The 22,784-nt window shown below is 44.2% G+C and overlaps 1 protein-coding gene across 4 annotated transcripts in view; it reads left to right on the top strand.

Moving 5' to 3' along the window:
- Positions 1 to 21,715, top strand: part of PLEKHG1 (pleckstrin homology and RhoGEF domain containing G1) — a 197,203-nt gene extending 175,488 nt beyond the window's left edge. For all 4 annotated transcript variants that reach the window (XM_054697956.1, XM_054697957.1, XM_054697958.1 and 1 more), the window contains 6 exons: positions 3,172 to 3,205; positions 5,850 to 5,945; positions 7,395 to 7,433; positions 8,915 to 8,937; positions 11,428 to 13,072; positions 18,310 to 21,715. In XM_054697956.1, coding sequence (XP_054553931.1) covers positions 3,172 to 3,205; positions 5,850 to 5,945; positions 7,395 to 7,433; positions 8,915 to 8,937; positions 11,428 to 13,072; positions 18,310 to 19,325 — 2,853 coding nt within the window. In that variant the 3' untranslated portion in view covers positions 19,326 to 21,715. The remainder of the gene's footprint in view (positions 1 to 3,171; positions 3,206 to 5,849; positions 5,946 to 7,394; positions 7,434 to 8,914; positions 8,938 to 11,427; positions 13,073 to 18,309) is intronic.
- Positions 21,716 to 22,784: the final 1,069 nt, after the last annotated feature.

The following is a 22,784-nucleotide window of genomic DNA, read 5'->3' as shown; positions in this document are numbered from 1 at the left end:
GAGGCCCAGCTGATCTATGGCTCAGTGTGATGAGCTGGTTAAAAAAAAAAAATCCTCTTAGAAGACTTGGAAGCTGGTGATGAGGAGCCTTGGTGCACAGGGCTGGGGACTGGCAGAGGTGGTGAGGGTGAGGGGGTGACCGGGCAACAGAAGGGGGTGCTAATCAGCACAGTTGCTCTGATGGAGCCTGATTTCCATGCGCAGAGAAGCCAGCTGGGGAAATAGCCGTGAGCAGAAGGGTTGCTGGTCTTACAAGGCCAGAGAAGTAGTCCAGCAGGAGACCCAGTGGAGGGAGAGAAATATGGAGATCTGTAGCTGAAGTTTTGAGCTCCTGTCTTAAAGATCGGGTAGTGTGGGGCGATGATAAGGCTCTGGGATGACTGTGATTGTGTGTGATTGTTCTGCAGTGGAGGAAAAGGTGATCAAAGTAAAATAGTGAGGAACCAAGGTGAGCGTGGAGGATGGATCATCCACCTGGATGGTGAAATGGTCCCTGTGGGGCTAGGGAGGAGCGAGGTGGAAGAGAAAAGGGGGTTGTTGACCATGAGTGAGGGTGGAACTGGATGGAAGAAGGAACTGGGATTTCCAAGAAAGGAGAGTCAGTTTTGGTCCTTGTCTATTTCGCGGAAAGCATTGCAAACACATTCTCAGCTGTGATTCTCTCCCCAGGAATGGTTGTCCATAGGTGTGTGCTCTGACTTGAGCTGCAGTCCCATTTCATCAGAGTGTCAGGAGACGTGAGGTTGCTCAGGCAGACAGGTGATCATGTTTTCTTCGTGGATAGTCATTTGGTCTTTGGCCTTGTGCCTTGGGATACCCTTCTGAGCAATGGCAAAGTAGCTCTGATATGCCCCACCTAGTGTTTACCTGTCTCCTGGCAAAACCAGCCCTGCCAAAGGCAACTACAGACCATTGCAAAATGAAACCAGCTGACATACCTGTCCCTCTCCCACGCAGGGTGTGTGTATTCCGGGCAGTTTTTACCTTTATGTGTTACAGTGGTTAATATTGGTCACAGGAAAATTGTACTGTTTTTTGCTCAAGTTCCTGATCCTTTAAGAATCTAAAAATTTTTCAGCTTTAGGCTTCTTGAACATACACATACACTATACTACAGACTTTATATTTCTTATGTCACCCTCAGCCCAAAAAAAAGAAAAAAACCTTATTAAGTTTTACTCTTTCCTTTCTAGAAGAATAAAAATATAGAGGTTCAGAGACTTTAAACTAATTGCCAAAATAGATGCAACGAATATATGACCGAGCCTGGATTCAAACGCGGGTCTGGCTGACTCCCAAGACCATTGTAATCACTTGGCCCCCAGTGACAATAAAAACACACTTATTTAATATAATTTATCAACTATAAGGTTTCAATAATTTTCTGTTATTTAAGCAGGATTACTAAGCTGAACTTTTCACATTTCTTCAATTATTTTCCTGAAACTTTCAAATATATTTTTTCCAATTAAAGAAATGCATTAGGGAAATTATAGACATCCAAAAATGTATCACCCATCTGACACTTGACAATGTTTTTAGTTTTCAGGTTTTTTTTTAATTTGGGGGTTACATTTTCACTCTTCCACATGTGCACATGAGGACTGCTGGGAACAGATTGACTTAGCACCTGTTAACTTCCCGCCAGGCCTTTATGTCAGTGACGGTCCCTGGGTGACCCCTGGTGGTAAACGGGAAAGCAGTACTTTTGAAAAATTAAATGTTGAAAGAGTGGATAGGAAATTCTGAATTTTTGAAGTCAGGTTTATAGATACCAGGGGACTCCTGGGAAGTAGCCATATGGGTTATGATGCTCTTGGGAGTCAGACAGACCTGGTTTGCATCCCTTCCTCCACATGAGCTATCAACTAGCTCTCACCCAAATTAATGGAGAATAAAGGTAGAGTGCGTGTCATATGTCACCATGGTTCTATGAATGCATTTCACAGAAATTGAGCCCACATTTGTGTTTGAAGTTAAGTCCAATTAGTAATCCGAAATTCTGATGTATGGCAGAAATATGAATATTATAGAAATGTAAATGTTTTCTCGAAATTCAGATGACTGCATTGAGGCTGTTTCCTTCCGCTCCCTCCCTAAATGATTGCCACTTAGTCTAAGTATTTTTTACTGCAGTATTACAGATTGTGACACAATGCAAATAAAATTAGTTTTAAATTATTTTTAGCATGTTTATAGATTGTTATACCACCCTTGAAAATGAAAATGACATTCAAGAGGTGAGAAAGGCTACTACCTAAAGGAGTTTTTTTCTTTGACTCCTACGGCAAAGTGATTCACACTAGGATATTGACTTATCTTTTATTTTCCCCTAAACATTGACAACATGTGGCAATAACTGCAGCAAGAAGAAGCTCAGAGAATTCATCTTCAGAAGGTCGGGGCAGAAAGGGAGAAATGTGTGTGCAGAGGAAGCCAGCATCCAGCTTCCCCAGACCAGGCCCTGAGGTCACAGGGCAGCAACTCTGGGCTGAGTGCCTGTCATTTGCTCCAAGTAGCAACTTTGACAGTTGAGAAAACACACTGAGAGGCGGGCGTGAAATGTGCCAAGTCTGGATCACGAGCCATGGCCTTCAGCCTGACTTTGCGTCTCTCTCCCCCTCTGGGAGATCCTGGGGTACACGGAAAGATAGGGGGTGCAGTGGTGCTTAGAGAGCAGGAGAGTCAGCTGGTGATGACTGTACACCACCCAAAATGAGGAAACTTTCAGCAACTTTTCTTGCCATCAATTTAAAATAATCATAAAGCCCCAACAATATGGGAGAGGTCTGGTGGTATAAATCTAGGGGAGTTTTGGTTCCATAGACCTGGCTTGGGGAGCAAGAATTCACATTTTATAATAATCCGGCCAATAGATGCTAATGATCTGTCAGGTTTGGGAACCTTTGCTAGAAGTTTCCTTTTCTCTCCCTCCCACTTCTCTATTAAGTTTAGTTGTGGTGTGTCAATTGTGTAACACCTCTCCCCACACGAGGGCGCTCTTCTATCCCATGCCTGAAAGAAATGCTCAGGTTTTGTTTTTTTGTTTTCTTTTCTTTTCTTTTCAGTTTTTAAAAATCCACTTATTCACGTGAAATGAAACCCACATTAGGATTAGTCATTTAAAGAAAAATGGTCATTGTAATTATAGTTACACTTTCTTTCTTTCAGGCCAAGCAAGCAATACTTGAAATGGATGCCATTCGTAAGTTTTGTTTTCCTCCCATTTCTACCTTAATGTCTTGAAAAATGTCAGCTATAAGAAAGCAGCAGTGCTCTATTTACCGTTTAATACATGGAGCTGGCAGGCCATAGAATGTCTTCCTAACACACACTCTTGTTGCAACTTTGAGTCTACCTCCCTCACCTCGTGAGTCCTGGCACAGTCTGAGTTTCCAGCACTGTAAGATATTCTTCTTGGTCTGCTCTTCTCCCACCCAGACCCCACCCACAAGGAAGGTCCTGTCATGTATTTCCTCGGAGGGAAAAGCTGTGTTCATTATGTGCAGGAATCACCAACTAGATGGTTATTGGTTTTCCTCATACAGCAGCGAAGTCTAAAATTCCTACCACCTCACACATGTGATTGTATTTCTAGATTTATAAGAGGAGGCCAAGGATAGATGGAAGGTTTTTCCTATAAAACCATACCTTGTTCTACCACATAAATCACATCTTGGGGGCCTCCCAGATTAAACAACAGAAAGAGAAATGAGTGCTTTTAAGACTTACAGCCAGGTCTTCCAGAACCTTTCATATAAACGCTTTTACTTAAAACTTTTGAAATAACTTACTTTTGGGGAACCCTTGCTCAGTGGCAAATACTGATTCATTTACCCACAAACCAACCAGTTGTTAACTCTGCAGGGTGAGAAAGAAATAAAACAAAAGGAGAAAGGTGAGCCCAGCCATGGTATGGAGTTCCCACTTCATGTCTAACATAACCCAAGAACAGGGTGCTTGGAGATCCCGACCAGGGTGCAAGCAGGGGCTCCCAGCCCCGTCTTCTCTAGCCCCCACATCAGTGGACATCTCTGTAAGGTTTTGTTTTTCTTTTTTTTAAGGTTTATTTATGCATACAAGAAGTGGGGTACAGGCCAGAAGTGTGGGGGGTGAAAGGATTCACCAGAGACAGAGTAGAGAGCAGAACAGGTGGATCTACTGAAATACACTGCTGAGGGGAGCAGTGGGGAGACAGGAGAGGTCTGCTGCGCCATGTGGGTAGCTCCCTGGCCGGGGATCAAACTCGTGCTGCAGAGGCTGCGGACAGCTTCACAGTGTAGCGCTCAACCCCTTTCCCTACCAGGGAGGCCCTGTAAGGTTTTGTTTTATAGCACACTCTGAAGAGAAGCCCAGGTCATGGGTGGGCATATGAGAATGAGGAGCAGAGATGAAGGCAGAGGGGGTAAAGAGGCTGCTCTTGCTGTGACTAACTTCACATAACATTGTGGACTTGATCCTGGGCTCTGGCTGTGCTCCTGGAAACCAGCAAGATTCCGTGGGTACCCAGAATGATTTCAAGGCATGAAGTGGTGCCACATGCCTCTCTTCTGAGCCCAGCCTGGCTAGAGCAGCCAGCCTAAGAAAACATGCTGCTTTGTCTTCCTTAACTTTGAACTTGGCTGAATGTGAATGGAGTTGGCCAGTCCGTGGGACCAAATGACTTTATTTCTGTGACTATAAATAATATATATATAATTGTATTATATGTTATATATATAAATGTATATAATTGCCAAGGGAGAAGAGCATGTAGTCTTTACAGCCCTCAGAACTATGTTGGATACCCCTGAAAAGCTTTCTCCCCAATTTGAAGAATACCAGTCTCTGCCTGTGTCCTGAAATGGATGTCACTGGATATGCTGCAATAATTTATAATTAGATCAGGGCCTCCCTGGTGACGCAGCGGTTGAGCATTGGGTTGCGAAGCTGCCCGCAGCCTCTGCAGCGCTGGTTCGATCCCCGGCTGCCCCCCGGCCACATGGGTCCCACATGGCGCACAGACCTCTCCTGCCGCCCGCTGCTCCCCTCAGCAGTGTACTTCAGTCCTTCTGCCTGCTCTGCTCCCCGCTCTGGCTCTGGTGAATTCTCTCACCCTCCCGCGCTTCTGACTGTGCCCAGTGCTTGTATAGATAAATAAATAAATCTTAAATAAATAAATAAATCTTTAAAAAAAATTTTAAAAATTTATAATTAGATCAGATTTTCTTAATCCAAAATCTGCATGTCTCTTGAAGACATAAAACCTTTAATGGTCGAAGTGTTCATCACACGGTCACAGAAGCAATTTCTAGAAAAATACTAGACCGCACTGGGGCATAGCTTCCTGAAAGGCACCACTGCCTGCAGCACCACAGCCTGGCACAGACTCCTCGAGACGTTTTTAGAGAAGTCTTCTCCACTGTTGTGGCCCAGCACCCCCAGCCACTTATCTGTAAGAAGCCTTGATAACAAGTTGAGCCATGTGGGCGTTGGGTTTTTTTAATGGAGTTTTCTGACCTCTGTGTTTTGATCTCTGTGGGTCAAAGAGCCGCAGAAGTGATATTTTAACCTTCTTGGGGGGTAATGCTGAAGTAGAGCCTTTAACGCTCTTGGTTAGAGAATGAAAAAAAAGAGCACACAGAGAATGCAGTGCACGTGGGAGGGAGCTTAACTTGCTAACACACTGCTCCTGAAAGAAGTCCCTGTGTAAACAGAGTCTGAGATATAGCACTGGTTACAGCATGCAGGATGATATCAGAGCCGATGAAAAGCACAAATCCTTAGATATCCACAACCAGCCACGCCTGCTTTTCTTGAGAACTCGCTGAACACCTCCTTCTTACAGACATGTATGGTTCTCTTCACAGATCACCCAGGCTTCTGCTACAGTCCCGAGGGAGAGACCAAAGCATTCTGTGCTGCCAAAGATGGTTCTGCTCCATATCGGCTGAGAAGAAAATCCGGTGAGTACGATGTTGTGATCAAAATTTAACAATTCTGGGGAATGTTCATGAAAGTCCCTTTCAGTCTGACAAGAAGGCATTTTCCTTCTAGGTTTTGAGCTCACCGTCAATATGAATACACTTTTCTATTTAATTTTCTGTTTTCCCAGTGGCTATTAAACTTATCAATCGACTAGTTTTGTAGCATCTTACCTTTAGCTTGCAGGTACCTAAACCCGTTAACCATCACCAGCGGAAAGTTATATCCTGTAAATGACACGTGCAAAAGATTATTCAAACCTAAAGTTTAACTGAACCCAACTCCAGACTTTTTTTATTCAAATCATTAATTATTGAGGACCTACCTAATCCACTGCACTATGCTGAGAACCGGGATTGCATGGATAAATAATATGCAGGATTTCTGCTTACGAGGAGTTTGTGGTCTAGCATCAAAACAGTGACTAGATACAGATATGTGTGATAAGTTATGGCAGAGTTTGGATGGAAGGAGGAGTGGAGAGGCAAACATGGGGAGTGACTAGGTCCCCCCTCTAGGAAAGAGAGAGGAGGCTGGTACTGGGGAAGCAGGTGGTGCAGGAACTGCACCTGCTGGGTCCCTGGACTGGAGCCTTAGGTCAGACTTTTGTTGCTAGTTGTTTGGGTGGCTGGGCCACCAGTGATGCTGGGCATCAGGTAGATGTGGGCCAGGTGAAATGGAAAGAGATATGACAGGGGACGCAGGCGAGGGCCTGATCATGGGCAGCAGAGTGGGCCATGTGGAGGGTTTGAACTTGGTCCTGCAAATTATGAAATGTTTACCTTTTAAACAAGAGAATCTGGTTCGATGTGGAAGACAAAGTAGGCAGAGAGACCACATAGGAGGCTGTCTCTGTCGTCTGGTGAGAGATGGTGGAGACAGTAGTCAGGCAGCGCCTACTGGGGTGGAGCATCATTGGGAGCCCACAAGACAGTGATGAGTGAAACAGGAGAAATTTGAGCTGTCATGATCCCTTATCTTGGGGGGTAATGTCACTGAACCCAGGATAAGAAATGCAGCTGAGGACAGTTATGGGTTGGGAAGAGGGAGGGACGGATACGTTGAGTTTGAAACACGTTGAGTTTGCTAGATCTGTGGGCATGTAGGGTGAATGTCAGATCGGTGGGCAGCATCAGAGATCTGAGTCTTGGGACAGGGGATTGGCATGAGAATATAAAATTAAACACCATCAGCTTATAGTTAAGGCCAAGGAAATTGCTCCCCTAGTTGGTAGGGTTAGGTTTCTGCTATGCAATTCCTGATTACATAATTTAATGTGTGTCTTGCTGGTAAGTATCTCTAAGCAATGAGATTTTAAGTAAATTTGAAAATTTCTAGAATGTAATTTATTTGTCTATGAACTAATAATTCATTTATAAGGAGAAAAGTCTTGACCTGATTCTGCAATGATGCTGTCATTTCTTTCCCAGAACCTTCCTCAAGATCACATAAAATTTTGAAGACCAGTGGTAAGTCCTAAAATATCTCTTCTGTTTTTATTCTTGTTGACGTCAACCAAGTTAAATCATATGCAAAATAAATACTAGGTGAATTACAGATCGAAGATTGAATAATTCTATAAATAATGGTGCACTATTATAAAATGGAAAGCCAAATGACATGAAATGTTTGCAATATAAGTGACAAGCATAAAAATACTCACATCCCTATTATATAAAGAAATCCCATACATCAAAAAAAAGAGACAAAAGGAATATCACCGAGCAGTTTCTCACAAGAAACACAACTGCCCACAAAATTTATAAAAAGTCACCCAAATTATTAAGCAGAGAAATCACACATTTAAATTGGACAAATAGAGGGGAGAAAACTCTGAGCTTGGCCAAAAGATACAGAAAAACAGGCACTCCACACCTGTAGGTGCATACATTTCTGCAAACTTTTTGGAGCAAAAATTGATAGTGACCTTGACCCAACAATTTCACTTTGGTCAATTCCACGTGTGTGTGTGTGTGTGTGTGTGTGTGTGTGTGTGTGTTCTTTGCAGCATTTGTAATAGGGCCCTTTTCTTGGCCCCAATTTTTTTTAATTAAACAAATAATTAAAAACAAAATACCAACCATTAGACCACATCCATCTTTACTTCTACCCTCTCTCCCTCTGGTAACGTGATTGGATAGCACATTTCTCAAAATGCCCATCTGGTGTGCAAGGGTAAAATAAGTCCTAGCATGCCCCAGAAAACAACATGGAATATTCTGTAGCTGTTACAAAGAATGGCATGCACCTCTGTCTACTCACAGGGGTGTCTACATATATTTAGTAGGAAAAACGTTGCAAATTGCACCTCTGTTTTTTTTAAAATGTGCTGGTGGCTAAATGGGGACAGTGGGCATGGGACCAGCTGTTAAGTGTGGTTACCTGTATGGGGTGGGATTTGCAGTGAGGGTCCAATTACGTTTTTCTTGTATGCTTCTGTAACTGAACCATTTTTAAAGGTGAGACACATAATCCGGGTGCCTGTAGGGTCTCTCTAAGGACATGGTTATTAAATCTCTCACCACGATTCCACTCGCGTCACACAGCACAGCCACGGGAGCCTGTGGCTAACTGCCGTGCCTTTCAGTTGAAACCAATAAATTGTTTACAAATTAGCAGAAGCAAAGTCTTATGTGTAAGTGATCTTCATGACATAGGCATGTGGCTGAGGGAGGGAAACTTTTGAAATGTTATCACATGAGCTGGTCCACTATTCTCAGGGATAAGGAAGACCCATAACACGCAGACATATGAAACCATTTTCATGCAATACATGGTATCCGGCTAGAATAACTGAGAGGCATTTTTAGAAAATTAGCGTTACAGGGTACAGAAGCCTATTGTGCTTCAATTATGAACAACAAAGTTTAAAAGTCCTATAAAATAAATGTGTACCCCGTGTGTGATAATTTCCAATCCTCAAACTTAAACAAAATCCTTTATTTTTCAGAAACAGTACAAGACATCCAAAAGGTAAGCACCATTATATTTCTTATTTTAACATGTTTATTACCTTTCTTTACCTATCTCATCCCTAGCCTGTATTGCAAGGGTAAATTATATTTTACATTTGACAACAGCAAGTCCTCACTTAACTTCATCAATAGATTCTTGGAAATTGCAAGTTAAAATGAAAGGACATATATAGTGAAATCAGGTTCTTGAAAAACATTTTGTTCCTTTTTTCCATGAATGTTATAAACAAGTGATGTTGAACTACATTATCTGAGGAACTGCTACCTACCCCACCTTTCCCTCAGAAGCTAGAAAGTTCCCCAAGTATAGCTCTGGGCCGGTGTGGCCACCCCAAATCCCCTGTGCCTCTGCCCCTGTGAGATGGAAGCTCTTGCATCCTGAGGATTGCCACCTTCTCACAGCATAGCCTTCAGTCACAGGGTGGGGATCTAGTCCTCTGCTGGTAGAAGAGGTGTGATCACCTGTCATATAATGAAACTCTGCTTATCATTTGGTTTTTCCTCCTCTGATAAAGGGGAGGGAGGGAGAATAAAAATGGTCGGCTCAATAAGAAACTGTATATCCAAATGCATTACCTGTAAAGTAGATGCTGTGTCCTGACCTGAACAAACCACATCCAATATGGCCGCTGATCACGTGGCTTAAGTAACAATTCCTAGAGAATTTATTGTGGCTTCTTGTTTTATGTTCTGTCTCTAACGATTTGGCTGGGATCCTGCCTCTCCACTCCTGAGCACACAGCCACAGTATCCTGACCCCACTCATAAATGCTCTTTTAGTTTGGCTACATTTTATAAAGCGGTATGCCAGTAAAATCTAAGGTGGACAGAGAGAGAGCTATACTAAAGGGTTACCAAAAAATAGCACAAATAAGTAACCATAGATAAAATATTATATGGTTTGTGATACATACCTATCCATCCATATGTGTGTGTGCTCAGTTATTCTGAGATCATGCGTGGTCCATGGTTTTTCTTTGTGGAAAAAAATGAACAAAGAATTAGACTCATTAGGTTTTTTATCTTAAATTTTTAATTAAAAAATGACATTCAGGATGAAATTTTCTTACCCTCTCAATTTTTCTCTCCCTTCCCTGACAGACAGGCAGACAAATATATTGGTGGGTAGATAGTCAAGGCAATGTTTCCCAGTTTCATTGAGAAGTGATGAAAAATTCTTGTTAATTTGATATTGCCAATAGGTTACAATAGTGTTTTGATCAGAAAATAGGCCTCTGATAATAATTAGTTTGAAAGGGTCTTAACCCTTCAACTCTTTGAAGCTAATCCTGTACCTGCTGAGGGCAACCCACTTCCTCTCTGCACCAGCAAGCTAGATCAAGAAAAATTCCAAGTTATAAAAGACCCCACTGTTTTCTTTGATTAGAAATCATTAATCTCACTCATATTTTACTTCCTAACGGGCATCTAGATAGTATTTAATTAAGCGTATTTTGAAAGAGAAGGAAAATCTCATTAGCTTAGTAGTAGACTTAATTGCTTTCCTTTAACAAAGGCTCTTTGCCTAGAATCTATAAACCAAGGCAGTGCTGATGGGGTACAGGGTGGGTCTGCAGACTTTGGGGTGTACAGTCAGGCCCCTGAAGGGGTTTCTGGTCTATCAGAAACCATGGTAAGACTCTGAGTAGAGGCCTCCCCGGTGGTGCAGCGGGTTGAGTGCAGCGCTGTGAAGTTGTCTGCAGCCTCTGCAGCGTGGGTTCGATACCAGATCAGCCACAGAGATTCCCATATGGTGTGGCAGATCTCTCCTGTCATGCCCACTGCTCCCCTCAGCAATGTATTTCAGTCAGTCTGCCTTTTCTGTTCCCCACTCCCCACTCTCTGATTCACTCTGGTGAATCCTCTCACCCTCCCGTGCCTCTGACCTGTACCCCAGCTATTGTATAAATAAAAAATAAATCTTTAAAAAACAAGACTCTGAGTAGAGTTCCAAATAGAAATCAGATACCGTTGGAGATAGATAGACATATTTATATATATATAACATTTGCCAATTATCTCTATCTGTTATTTGCACATCAGAATTATTTGAATTATCTCAGAGCTTTCTGTATTTAGCGGATTCCTGCAATGAGCAAGAGATAGGGTCAGAGCCTTACCTCTGACTAAGGAGAGCAAGTTACTGAATCTTTATGAATCTGAATCTCCTTTCTGTGAAACTGGTGTAATCATATCTGCTTCCGAGTGATGGTGAACTTAAAGTTTGCAGAATGTCTACAGGTGACCTCACCTGTTTCTAAATAATATTAGTTTCTAAATAAATATTAGCTCCTGTCTTTTCTATTCCTGTTGCAAAAAATCTCAAGTGACTTTCAGTTCAGTTCAAGTCAACAGTGTTGACTTTTCTCTGTGAAGATTATGCTGTGGTTGGGGGGAGGGGGGAGAAGCAATGTAAAAATATGAGACAACTTCATCGTTTATGTACCATGGCGCTGCAGGCCAATCAATGTGTCTCTCTGCTCCTCAGGTTTCCCGGGAGGAAGGATCTCCCCATCTGACTCCAGCAGGGCCGTCTCCCGCCCAGAGGAATAGTCAGCCGAGCAGTTCTGCCATCATCAGCGTGCTTCGCGGGGGCGGGGCCGCCAGGAACATCTGGACTGACCACCAGATCCGGCAAGCCTTGTTCCCCAGCCGGCGCTCCCCGCAGGAGAACTTGGATGATGATGACGACTACCAGATGTTCATGCCATCCTTCTCCTCTTCGGACTTGAACTCCACCAGGCTGTGCGAAGAGAGCACCTCCAGTCGGCCCTGCAGCTGGCATATGGGCCAGATCGAGTCCACAGAGACCCCCGGCCCAGGCCACAGGGTTGTTCGGCGGGCCAGCAGCGCTGGCGAGAGCAACACGTGTGCCCCTGAGGTCAGAATCAGGGACGCTGATGGCTCCCAGTACAGCCCCCAAAGGACACTGCACAGTGACCCCAAAACCGAAGGGCAGAATGGAATGACTCCCTTTGGGTCCTCCATCGAGTTGACTATTGATGACATAGACCATGTCTATGATAATATAAGTTATGAGGACTTAAAACTAATGGTTGCTAAACGAGAGGCAGCTGAATCCATTCCCCTCAAGTCCACCAGGGAGTCTGTTCGCCCCAAGAGCACCCCGGAATTAGTCTTCTCTAAGAGGCAGCTTGGCTACGATAAGAGCTCTCTGTACCCCAAAAGAGATGGAACTCTAACAGGTCAAGAGGCATCAAACCAAAGCACACATGAACTTGAGGTGGTGGAAGAAAACATCTATGACACCATCGGGCTCCCAGAGGCCCCCTCCCTGGGCGGCCAGAGCAGCAGCCTGAAGCGGCCCAAGAGGAGCACCTTCCTCGGCCTGGAGGCCGACTTTGCCTGCTGCGACAGCCTCAGGCCCTTCGTCTCCCAGGACAGCCTCCAGTTCAGTGAGGACGAAACGCCTCACCACCAGGCAGCCACTGAGAACGAGTATTTGAGTTTGCTGTACAACTCCCCCAGCTGCAACTTGTCAATGGCGGACAAATCAGTATCTGACAAACTCTCCGAGGAAGTGGACGAAATCTGGAATGACTTGGAGAATTACATCAAGAAGAATGAAGACAAGGCCAGAGAGCGGCTCCTCGCGGCATTTCCAGTCAGCCAAGATGACATGCAGAGCCGGCTGCACCCCGCCAGCATGCCCAAGCTGAGCAGGGACACAGCCCATGCCCTGTCCACCCTCTCGCTGCCCGAGAGCCCGGCCTTCCTCACACCGCCGACAAACAGGCCCGGCAGAGCTAGCAGGTCTCCTTGCCCCTTCAAAGAAGACCTGATTTCTAAGGAAGACTCCTTCATGAGTCTTCACCAGCTCTCTCTGGCCAGTGAAATGCCTCCCATGGAGAATCCCTATGACCTGGCCAACAGCAGCCTGTCCCAAACAGACCTGGAAAACCCTGACCCTGGGATGGATGCCTCAGATAAGACCAAGAGCAGGGTCTTTATGATGGCCAGGCAGTACAGTCAGAAGATCAAGAAGGCCAATCAGCTTCTGAAAGTGAAAAGCCCAGAGCTGGAACAGCCACCGGCCTCCCAGCAACACAAATCCATGCACAAAGACCTGGCGGCCATCTTAGAAGAAAAGAAGCAAGGAGGGCCCGCTATCGGTGGGTTCCTCCACACAGTTTGTCTTCCTTGCGGAGAGCAGCTTCTGGGCTCTCGATGGGCTTAGAGCTTGAGAACATTGTCACTCAGATGTTCATTTTCTTAAAGGGAGACCACAGGTTTACGAACACGCAGACACACCTAAGCATCTCCGCTTCACCTCCAAAGTCTTAAGAGTCAGATCCTGATTGGGTTTCCGGGGTCTTGTGTGTACTGTTGTCACTACAGAATTGGGGTGTTATGATGTTCATATAATCTGAAGTATTTGGCTCACTGGTGAACCAAAAATAGCAACTGGTTTCTCCTGGGGGATCTAGTGCTTTCTCTGTGTCTGCAATGTGTGAGAGAGAGGAGAAGCGGGCGTGAGCGTCAGGCCTTAGAAGCAGGATCACTCTGCTCTAGAATCTCTACAGGAATGCCTGTAGAGATTATTCTACAAAGACAAAGTCCTTTTCTGTATTTTTTTCTGAGCTGCTTGCTCTGTGACTCAGTGTTTTCTCACATGTTTCTGTCATTGGATTTTTAAATAGTTGTTATTGTGTACGTAACACCATCTCATTCGGTTTTCTCATGTACGCTTCTAAGAAGTTTCCTCTTCCAGGCACACCGCCTTTTCTGTGCACAACTCAACTAAGATCTCAGGTCTGATGTTGACCCCACAAGGGCTAAAGGACAAGGTGGTCACGGTTTGACATTGTTCTGTTATAAAGAAGCACGTACCCCAGCTAAGTTAGAGAGGCTCCTGAAGGGCAAACTAACTCATCTCGGGAAGAGCATGATTATGAATAAAGCAGGTGGTTGTCATGGAAAGAAAATTCCTGAGGACTCTGGTGCTCACCTGAGGAGGTTTTCACCTCCAGACCTGGAGCGATTCCTGGGGCTGCACTCAGGAATCTGAACCTTAAAACTGTGGCCTTTCAATCATCTTTTAAGACTCTCTGCCCTAAATTTTGTGACAAAGCATCACCTCAGAATCAAATCAGGAGATAATTCTCCAGTTAACAGGAAAGGTGAAGTTCTCTATCAAGGAGGTTTAGAAGCTCCGTGAGCACATGGCCCAGCTGGCCAGGTTGACACCCTAACCTCTTTCTTTGGGTTTGATGTCTTTATCTCTGTGGACACCAGAGAATAGTAAGGGGCCAGCCGAGGCCAAAATAAATCCACAAGTTACGTGTTGAAAATATATAGGGATTTTTTTCTTTAATTTGGTAGAGTTTTAGAATTGTCTAAAGCTATACTCTTTTTCTTGAGTTAATCATCCAGTAAAGTGTCTTCAAAGAGAGGGGAGGTAAGCCCTGGATTTCACAGACTCCCTAGAGTTGTTCGTTTTAAATGAAAGGTAACAGTGATTTTTGTATGAATGTGAGGGAGATTAGGTCACATACATTTTCTCCTGGTGAGAGTGAATTCATGTCCTTTTTCCAGTGCTAGTATTGCTGAGCTGGTCTCTTGTTCTATGTGGACTGAGTGACTGAGAGTCGGCTGCGGAAGACTGGCAGGGAGGGGGGATTGGACAGCGGTGGAAACAGTCGTGTTAGCGACACCAGCACTAAGGGAATCTGGGCTAATGCTTAACAAAGCTGTGATACTGCGGTCCTGCCGATGAGTTCTGCCCGCAGACCGCCCTGTAAAAGTGACCATCGTTGGGGCCAGGCTGTTGTGAATATAGACCATCCATTAAAATGAATACCTGCCCTCTTGATAGAAGCTGGTCCTTCAATACTGACTCCTTAAGCTTTACCGCTACCTGGAATAGTCTTCCAAACCCCCCCCCCCTTTTTAAGTATTAAGTTCATTTCCCTTTGGGGTTTTCTTTTGCTTCTTTTCACATGGGGCTTGTTCTCCTTTTTGGTTTGCCCCTGGCGTCTTCCGGGGAATCCCATAGCATCTTTTCTCAGCTTGTCTGGGTCCTCTTGACATGGTGGGCTACTATCGACGTTCTCCCCAACTAAGAGGAGAAGATCTCTCCAAAGGCATCTTCTAGAGCGGAGTCTCCTCCTGCTGCCCGCAGGAGCACGTCCCTAGGGCCTGCCATCTCTCGGACCTGAGGAGCCTTCCATCTGGGTGCACCGAGACCACTTCCTGTGCCCACGAGGCTTTCGATCAGTTGACATGATGACTCCTTTTCTCTCTCTTGTTTATCTGGGCACAGGACGTCGTCGTCGCGCGGACCGATTCTCCAGACTTCTTCGTGTGGGCCTTGCCTCTTTGCCAGGAGCTTGCTCTCGGTGCTGTGCGGACGGAGGAGCACCCTATTCACCTGCCGAAACGCTCGAGCACCTTTATTGAGCTGTCTAGCCAGGGTCTACAGGCCCCGGGTCAGATTTCCGCCTCTAAGTCACCCAACCAGGTCTAGTCACTCCCCCATTACAGCCCGTGGTAGCATGCTCGCCCTCTCTCAGTCAGGCCTCCTCCTGGTAGTCTTTGGGGCCAGGGAGGCCTCTGGGGTCCTTTGGTGTGGTGTGTGTGATGTTTGCCATGAGGACATTTCCATACAGGTGTGGGGAGCTGCTTCTTGTGTAAACTAGGGAAGCCAAAGAGCACAGAGGCTTTGGTCTCCATTTCAAGCCACATCAGAAGTATTGATTTTAATTCTCTGTCTGGAAAACAGTCTGTTCTTACTGCTCTCAGATTTTTACCTATAATCAAAAGAACTCTACTTGTTCAACCTGCTAAAAGAGGAATAAGCCAGAGACAGCTGCGGGGTCGCCATAGAATGATAATGTACATGTTCGGTAAAGACTGCTGATCCCACAACTGAGGATGAGGGAGGACTTGAGCCAGCTGGCTAATACTGAGCATTGTAGTCTAGAGATGCCATTGTGGGCTGGCAGTTCTTGGGCATTTGGTTCAGGGGCTCTCATTCATGGCCTGCATTGCTCTGGAACCCTGCCTCTTACTCATATTGGCAAAAAACAAGCCGGAGATCCTCTTAGAAGGTCAAGCCGAGACCAAAAAACCAACAATTTAGATATCATCTACTTTGTGAGATACTTTTTATTCAAATAATGCCCATTTTGAAATATCTTTTGGCAGCATTTTAATCAAAGGCTTCCCCTGCTGTACTGACTGCTGGGTTACCTTTCCACTCGCTGGTACTAACTTAGAAAAGGCACATCCACTTTAACAGTGTACTGAAAATAAAAGGAGGCAGTCCAAAAATTACCTGTGTGATTAAGGAGTTCTTGAGAGCAATTTCTGGCTAGAACTATGCTCAGTACAATGTGGGGCTGGTGCTCCAAGATTTAAAGCTCATGGACTCACTGGGATAATAAACTAACCCACATAAAAAAGCAGCACAGGACGCATGTACTCACACAACCAACAGCTACGTGGTATGGGACACATGTTCACAAGACTTCATAGAAGAGAAATCTGTCAGAAAAGGATTTATAGAAGGGTCCGCCTTATGGAGGGATTTGAGAGATGTGTAGGACTTGGTCAAGCACAGGAAGAAGAGGCGAGCATGATAAAGCAGGAAAAGGCATGAGAAATACTGTGCATAGGCTGGATCATCTGGGCGACGGTGTTTCAAGTCAAGACTTAGCTGTTTTTTTTAAGACGTTATGGTTATGTTTTGATACCGGTATGTTCCAACCAAATGTTTTAATTAGCTCTCGCAGCTTTCCCCAAATTGTCATCTTCCCAGGAAATTGTGAAAGTTCAGAACCTTCCTGATTGCAGCTGTGGGGCTGGACTCAGGCCATAGCATGGGAGAGAGAGGTCTGGGCAGGCTGCCCTCCAGGGGTCTGCTAGGGACTGGGTCTGAGGTCTAGTGTCTTGGGTTGGATTTCCTAGTGGATGGAACATTACAGATTCCAGGCCGCCTAACACAGGCGCCATGGAGACTTCCAGCTTCGTGAGGGATTGCTGAATCTTCATTGGTATTAAGTATCTTTAACCTTTGAGGAGTAATGCCTCAAGGTTTTGCTACTAGAAATTCTAAACTAATCATCTCTGTACTTCCAAGGAATTTGGACTTGGAAAACCAAAAGGATCTGAATATAGAACCTGTAATGAAAAATTAAGCATTGTTTACCCTGACTGGGGTGGGGCAGAGCAAGAAATTTGAGGTGGTTGCAATTAAAGGGCACATGAAATAAACCAGACTGTTTTCTGTCCTCATAGAAAAGAGACTCCAAAGAAATAGCAGAAACTCAACTAAATATTTAGTTTAAACTCAAGGAATAATTTACTACAGTAGTTTACTAAAAACTTACGTAGCTTATAAAAGAAGAGAATGACACGTCCCCTGCTGGTCACTGTGTCTGGGACAGACACCCTTGTGTGGAGCCTGTGGTTCATGGAATTCTTTGATTCTGGGTGGTTGCGTAACTACCTGGATGGGGGAGGTAGGGGAAGATGGCTCTTGAAATTGACATCTCTGGTATCCCCCTTTTACATCATTGCTAGCCTGAGGGATGCCCATGTCAGTGTTCAGCTGATGTCTTTAGAAATGCCTGTACTCAGAAGTGGAGCAGAGAGGGAAGGGCCTTTGAGCTTTATTTGAAGTGGCGAGAGCCCCAGTGGAATCCTCTTCGGGAGCTAACAGAGAGCCTCAGGTTATCAATTATATACCTGGATAGTTCACTCTTAATGTCTCGGCACCATAGGCCGCAGTGCTTGGCTCCTTGGTAATGGGGAGTGATGAAGGTCGGTCAGTACAGATGGCTCTGAAGGACAGGCAGTGAGGACCTCCCGAGGCTGGTTCCCCAGTGGCTGTGGAGGTGGCTGGAAGCAAGCGATGCAGGAAAGTCAACCAGAGCAGACCCTGGAGAGTAAACGTCTGGGTGCAGTCGAGCTGGGTGAGGAGCTGGCACGTAGTGGGAGGCAGCCATGCCATTCTGGTGACTGTTTTAGTGTGTTTCCGTTGGCCAGGGGTCGGTGCTGGCTTTGTTTTTTCTGATGTGTGTTTTTTAACACAGATACCATTTTGTGCTTGTAAAGAACACTTGACGTTTTTCATTACAAATAGTGACCACGTGTAGACCTGCTGCTGAAATACAACAAGCCAGGATCAGATAAATGAATGTCTAAGTGGTCTTTTTGTTTTCAACGTTAGAGCCTTTGATTAATGTTGCTTAGTGGTTGGTGATGACTCAGTCTCAAACTTACATGCAAGTCCTTTCTACTGTTTAAATTTGTATATTCTGCTGGTTAGAATGTTATATTCTCACTTTTAATCGTCACATATAGAAACAATCCTGTGTATACTTATGGTACAATATTTGCCTTCCAGGTGCCAGGATTGCCGAGTATTCCCAACTGTATGACCAGATTGTGTTCAGAGAGACTCCCTTTAAAACGCCGAAGGATGACTGGGCCATCTCTCAGGAACCTTCCATCCTCAGGTCTTCCTCACCCTCCCAGACCCAGCGTGGTAGCGAGGACTGGCTTTTGCATTCAACCTACAGTAATGGAGAGTTAGCAGATTTCTGTCCCCAGCCTGAGCAAGACTTGAAGTCAAGATACCCCACCTTTGAGATCAATATAAAGAGTACTCCTAGACAGTTGTCCACAGCTTGCTCTGTGCCTTCTCTGCAAACCTCTGACCCGCTGCTGGGCCCCATGCAGAGACACAGTGTGGTGGTCAGCCAGCCCAACAAAGAGAGCTCGTGCCAGGGCCTTTACAACTCGCTGGGCCGGAAGGGAGTCAGCACAAACACTCAGCCTTACAACAGGTCCCAGTCATCTTCCTCCATCTTGATCAACAAGTCTGTGGACTCCATTAACTACCCTGGTGAAGTGGGAAAGAAACAGCTGTTCTCTCTACACGCCAGCTCCAGGTGTGAGAGCCACCAGGACTTGCTGCCAGGTGTCACTGACCTGTGTCAACAGGGCTCTGAAAAATGCTCAGACCTCACCCTCCAAGACTCACAGAAGGTTCTGGTGGTCAATAGAAGTGTCCCCTTAAATGTCCAAATAGCTACACAGAACTATTTTTCCAATTTCAAAGAGACTGACGGAGATGAAGAAGACTATGTGGAAATCAAGTCAGAAGAGGAGGAGCCAGAGTTAGAGCTCTCCCACAGCTGTGGAAAGAAATCTGACCCAAAGATTATGGAGGCGAACAGTCCACGCACCCCAAAAAAGGCAATCGGTGGCAAACTTGGACTTCCGCCTTACCTGACCCCGTACAACGACTCTGACAAACTGAACGATTATCTCTGGAGGGGTCCCTCTCCCAATCAGCAGAATATTGTCCAGTCTCTAAGGGAGAAGTTTCAGTGTCTCAGTTCAAGCAGCTTTGCCTAGGGTTCCTCACAGTAGCTGCCTGAATTGACTTCTTAGCATGCTTGCAATGACAAAGACCAGTGAGGTGTTTTCTGTGAGCCAGATGAAAACCCTTTCGTAAAAACCAGAGGTGTAAACTATACTTTGTTTTACAGCACGGCTCCTTGAGAGGCTGGCCATGCGGCCAGGATCGTACTGTAGCAAAGTCAGCACGGAAACTGCAGGTTTCCTGACGCTGGCTTCTTGTTCACGTCAGTCAGTCTTACTTGAAAATGTTTAGGCCTTTTTTAAAACATGATGGAGGCAATATTTTCTCCCATATCCTGACAACAGTGCCCAGGCCTTATGGAATGCAATAATCTCTCCTGTGGTCTAGGGCCATGAGTAGTTTTGTCCGAGTACCCAAAGGGCCTTTTCGCCCATGCTCATGTCTTGAAAAGGAAAAGGGAAGCTGTCTGAAGGATTATGCTTCTGACATGTTCATTCCCCATGATCCTAGAGTCAGTTCAGCCAATTGGAGTGTTGCCTCCAGGGCCCGTGTGGGGATTCTCTGCTGGTGTTCCTGCACCCCTTCATTACAACACAGAAACTGCAACCCTTAGAAATAGAATGTAGCAGGACCAATTTTCTCTAAAATCCTTACCTGTATTCCTGGACCAGACCTGGAGAATGTGCTGCTCATTGTGTTCATTTTCTGATTTCTGGAATAATGTAAATGATTCCCCTAATGGTTTAAAGAAAACCAAGTGCAAGGATAGGCAACTTGACTTAACCGATAAAAAAGATGGGCTGACCCTGGGCATGTGACTGTCTCCTGTGTGACCCCTGAAGTGGGAGCAGGAATGCCGTCCCATGTTTTGTGTGCCGTGTCTGATCAGCACAAAGCAAACCACAAGCTAAGTTAAAACAGAGCACTTTTCCTGTATTTTTCCTGTTTTTCATGTTTCTCCTATGTATTTTATTAAGTTTAGTACTCAGCCCTATGACCCAGTTCCAGCTTGAAAGTTTGGTTGGCCGCACTGAAATTTCTAAACCAGGTAGAGCATGGAGGCCTCTTACTGTGTTGAGGCACAAGAAAGGACACAGTCTTGGGTTACTAAGCTCTGACCCAGAGCACCTCACTTTTTTGTTACAATTAAGTTCTTTTCAGAGAGGCTCATTGTGATATTATGTACTAATAGGACTTTTTGGAAGAAAACTGGAGAAAGCAAGACCTTGTGAATAGAGAGCAAAATCAAAGAAGCTAAAGAGGAAAATGATGGCCATGTGTGTTGCCACTTTCTGAAAGACTATTTTATTGAAGACTCCAGTCAATGCAACAAAATGTTTGCTCAAACAGTGGCCAGTGTGTTCTCCTTGTCAACCACTTTACATTCTGTGATCCCTGCTCTACCCTCTCCGTTTTCATTTTTGAAAGTTATAACATGTGTAGAGAAAGGGGATCTGGCCTTTCATTTCAAGGTAAGCAGTGAGACTGATTTGAATCAATGACTCCTTATAATTCTTTCCCCCTTTTAAGTCCTGTGCCTCTTAACTGCTAAACACGAAATGAGGCCATCCTTTTACAGAGGCGTTTTGCTTTTCAAAGAACAAAAAATAATCCAAGTTTCTTGCATCTCCATCCCATCCTTTCTTCTTGTAGCTTGTAAAACAACATCCATGTTGGATAGCAGGATTCTGGAAACATTTCTTTCATTGCCTTTGTTTGCACATAATGTGACTTTGTAAGATGAAGCAGTATCAGAAAAGAGATACACTGCGAGAAATGATATTCTTGACTTAAAGGTATCTGTACGTGCATTTGTAAAACTTACAAGACTCTTCTTGTCCCAGGAAAGCAGTGTCCTATTTTTGCTTTTCAGTTTGTATGACATAAATTCTATAGTCTCTATATTGCTGTTGTTCTTCTTTGCAGAAGTTATTCATTCTTCACACCAGTGTCTTATTACATAACTTTGATATCTCCTACATTGCCCCCCACCCCGCAGCTGCACGAGGTGAATATTTTGCTGTCTTCAATGTCTGTGTTTTGTCTTTAGGTTCTAGAACAAATCTGTAGTTTTATAAATCACTTCTGTTTGCCAGGTTGAAGATTTTGAGAGCTGTGTGTATATGTATAAAATCATGTTCATAGACTCCCTCAAAATTATCAATGAAGTGCTTTTGTTTAAACATTTTCTTCTGGAGGTGGGGTAGGGTTGTATATAATTGGGGGGAAGTTATATGTACTTAAAAGTATGGCAAGTTCTTATTAGGTCTCTGTATTAAATGTTCAGTTTTTTTTATAAGTTCACTTTTCACCTACTCTATTCTTTGTGCAAAATACCTAGAAAACATAGTTTAAATAATGTATATAAGATAATGAAAGTTAGTAATGCTCATTATTTAATAAAGTTTGTAAAGGACAAAGCAAATTATAGTGTAAATTAATGTGTTTGTTCTAGAAAGTTTCAAGAGTATTCCAAACTGCATTTAGTTATAATACTTGTCTTGCTTATGAGCAGAAAATGGCTCAGGTAACAATGTCAGGCTGTTTTTCAGTGGCACCTGATACATCATTTTCTCTATCTTTGGAAATACTGTATTTAGGTGTGCAGTAATATTTATTTTCTTTTTTAAAAAGAGATTTATTTATGCATGCAAGAATCGGGGTGTAGGCCAGAGGTGTGGGGGTGGGGCAGTGAGAGGATTCACCAGAGACAGACTGGTGATTAAATGAAATACACTGCCGAGGGGAGCAGTGGGTGAGTCAGGAGAGGTCTGCTGCACCATGTGGGTCAGCTCCCTGGCTGGGGATCCAACTTATACTGCAGTGGCTGCCAATAGCTTCATAGGGCTGAGACTTTACCTCTTGTACCACAAGGGAGGCCCAGGTGTGCAGTAATATTTATTTTCCTGATAAGTGGCTAAGTTAAAACAATCATTAGATTTTTTTCTTATAGTAATAAAAGATGTCCTTTTAACTTTCATTACTGAATCAAAAATTGATGTAAAAATTTTGGCACAAAGTAAGATTGTGTTCATGTAATTTCATGTTCTGGGTTGTTTTTTTTTTTTGGATAGACAATAATTTTATAGGAAACAAAATTATGTTAATATAAGTTGTTAATTGTAGATACTTTCTAAAGCAAGTCTATTTCCAAACACAAGCACAAAACCGAACTCAATTCTAATGAAAATTTAAGTTGTCTAACTTTCTTCATATAGAGGAAAGTGGCTTTTAAATTCTTCCTTAGTGTGTATGAGTAGAGAGTTCCTAAACTTCACACTAAGGACCCACCAGACTTACATTACTGTTCTACCTTGAGGTTGAATATAGGGTTTTCTCTGAGTCACAAGAGTTTGGTAACCTTAAACAAAGAGCAAGCAGCTATCACCTACAAGATGGGCTTATGCATAAACAACAGTAGAAAGGAGATCTGGAAAGTGTAGTCTTCTGAGGAGACACATGCATGTCCATGAACCAAAACCAGCACCTCT

This window comes from Talpa occidentalis, unplaced genomic scaffold (genome assembly GCF_014898055.3).
Source record: "Talpa occidentalis isolate TD23 unplaced genomic scaffold, MPIMG_talOcc4v2.1 talOcc4.2, whole genome shotgun sequence".
Classification (NCBI taxonomy): domain Eukaryota; kingdom Metazoa; phylum Chordata; class Mammalia; order Eulipotyphla; family Talpidae; genus Talpa; species Talpa occidentalis.
The sequence above is the reverse complement of the archived record's forward strand: the minus strand, read 5'-3'. Positions and strand labels throughout refer to the sequence as shown.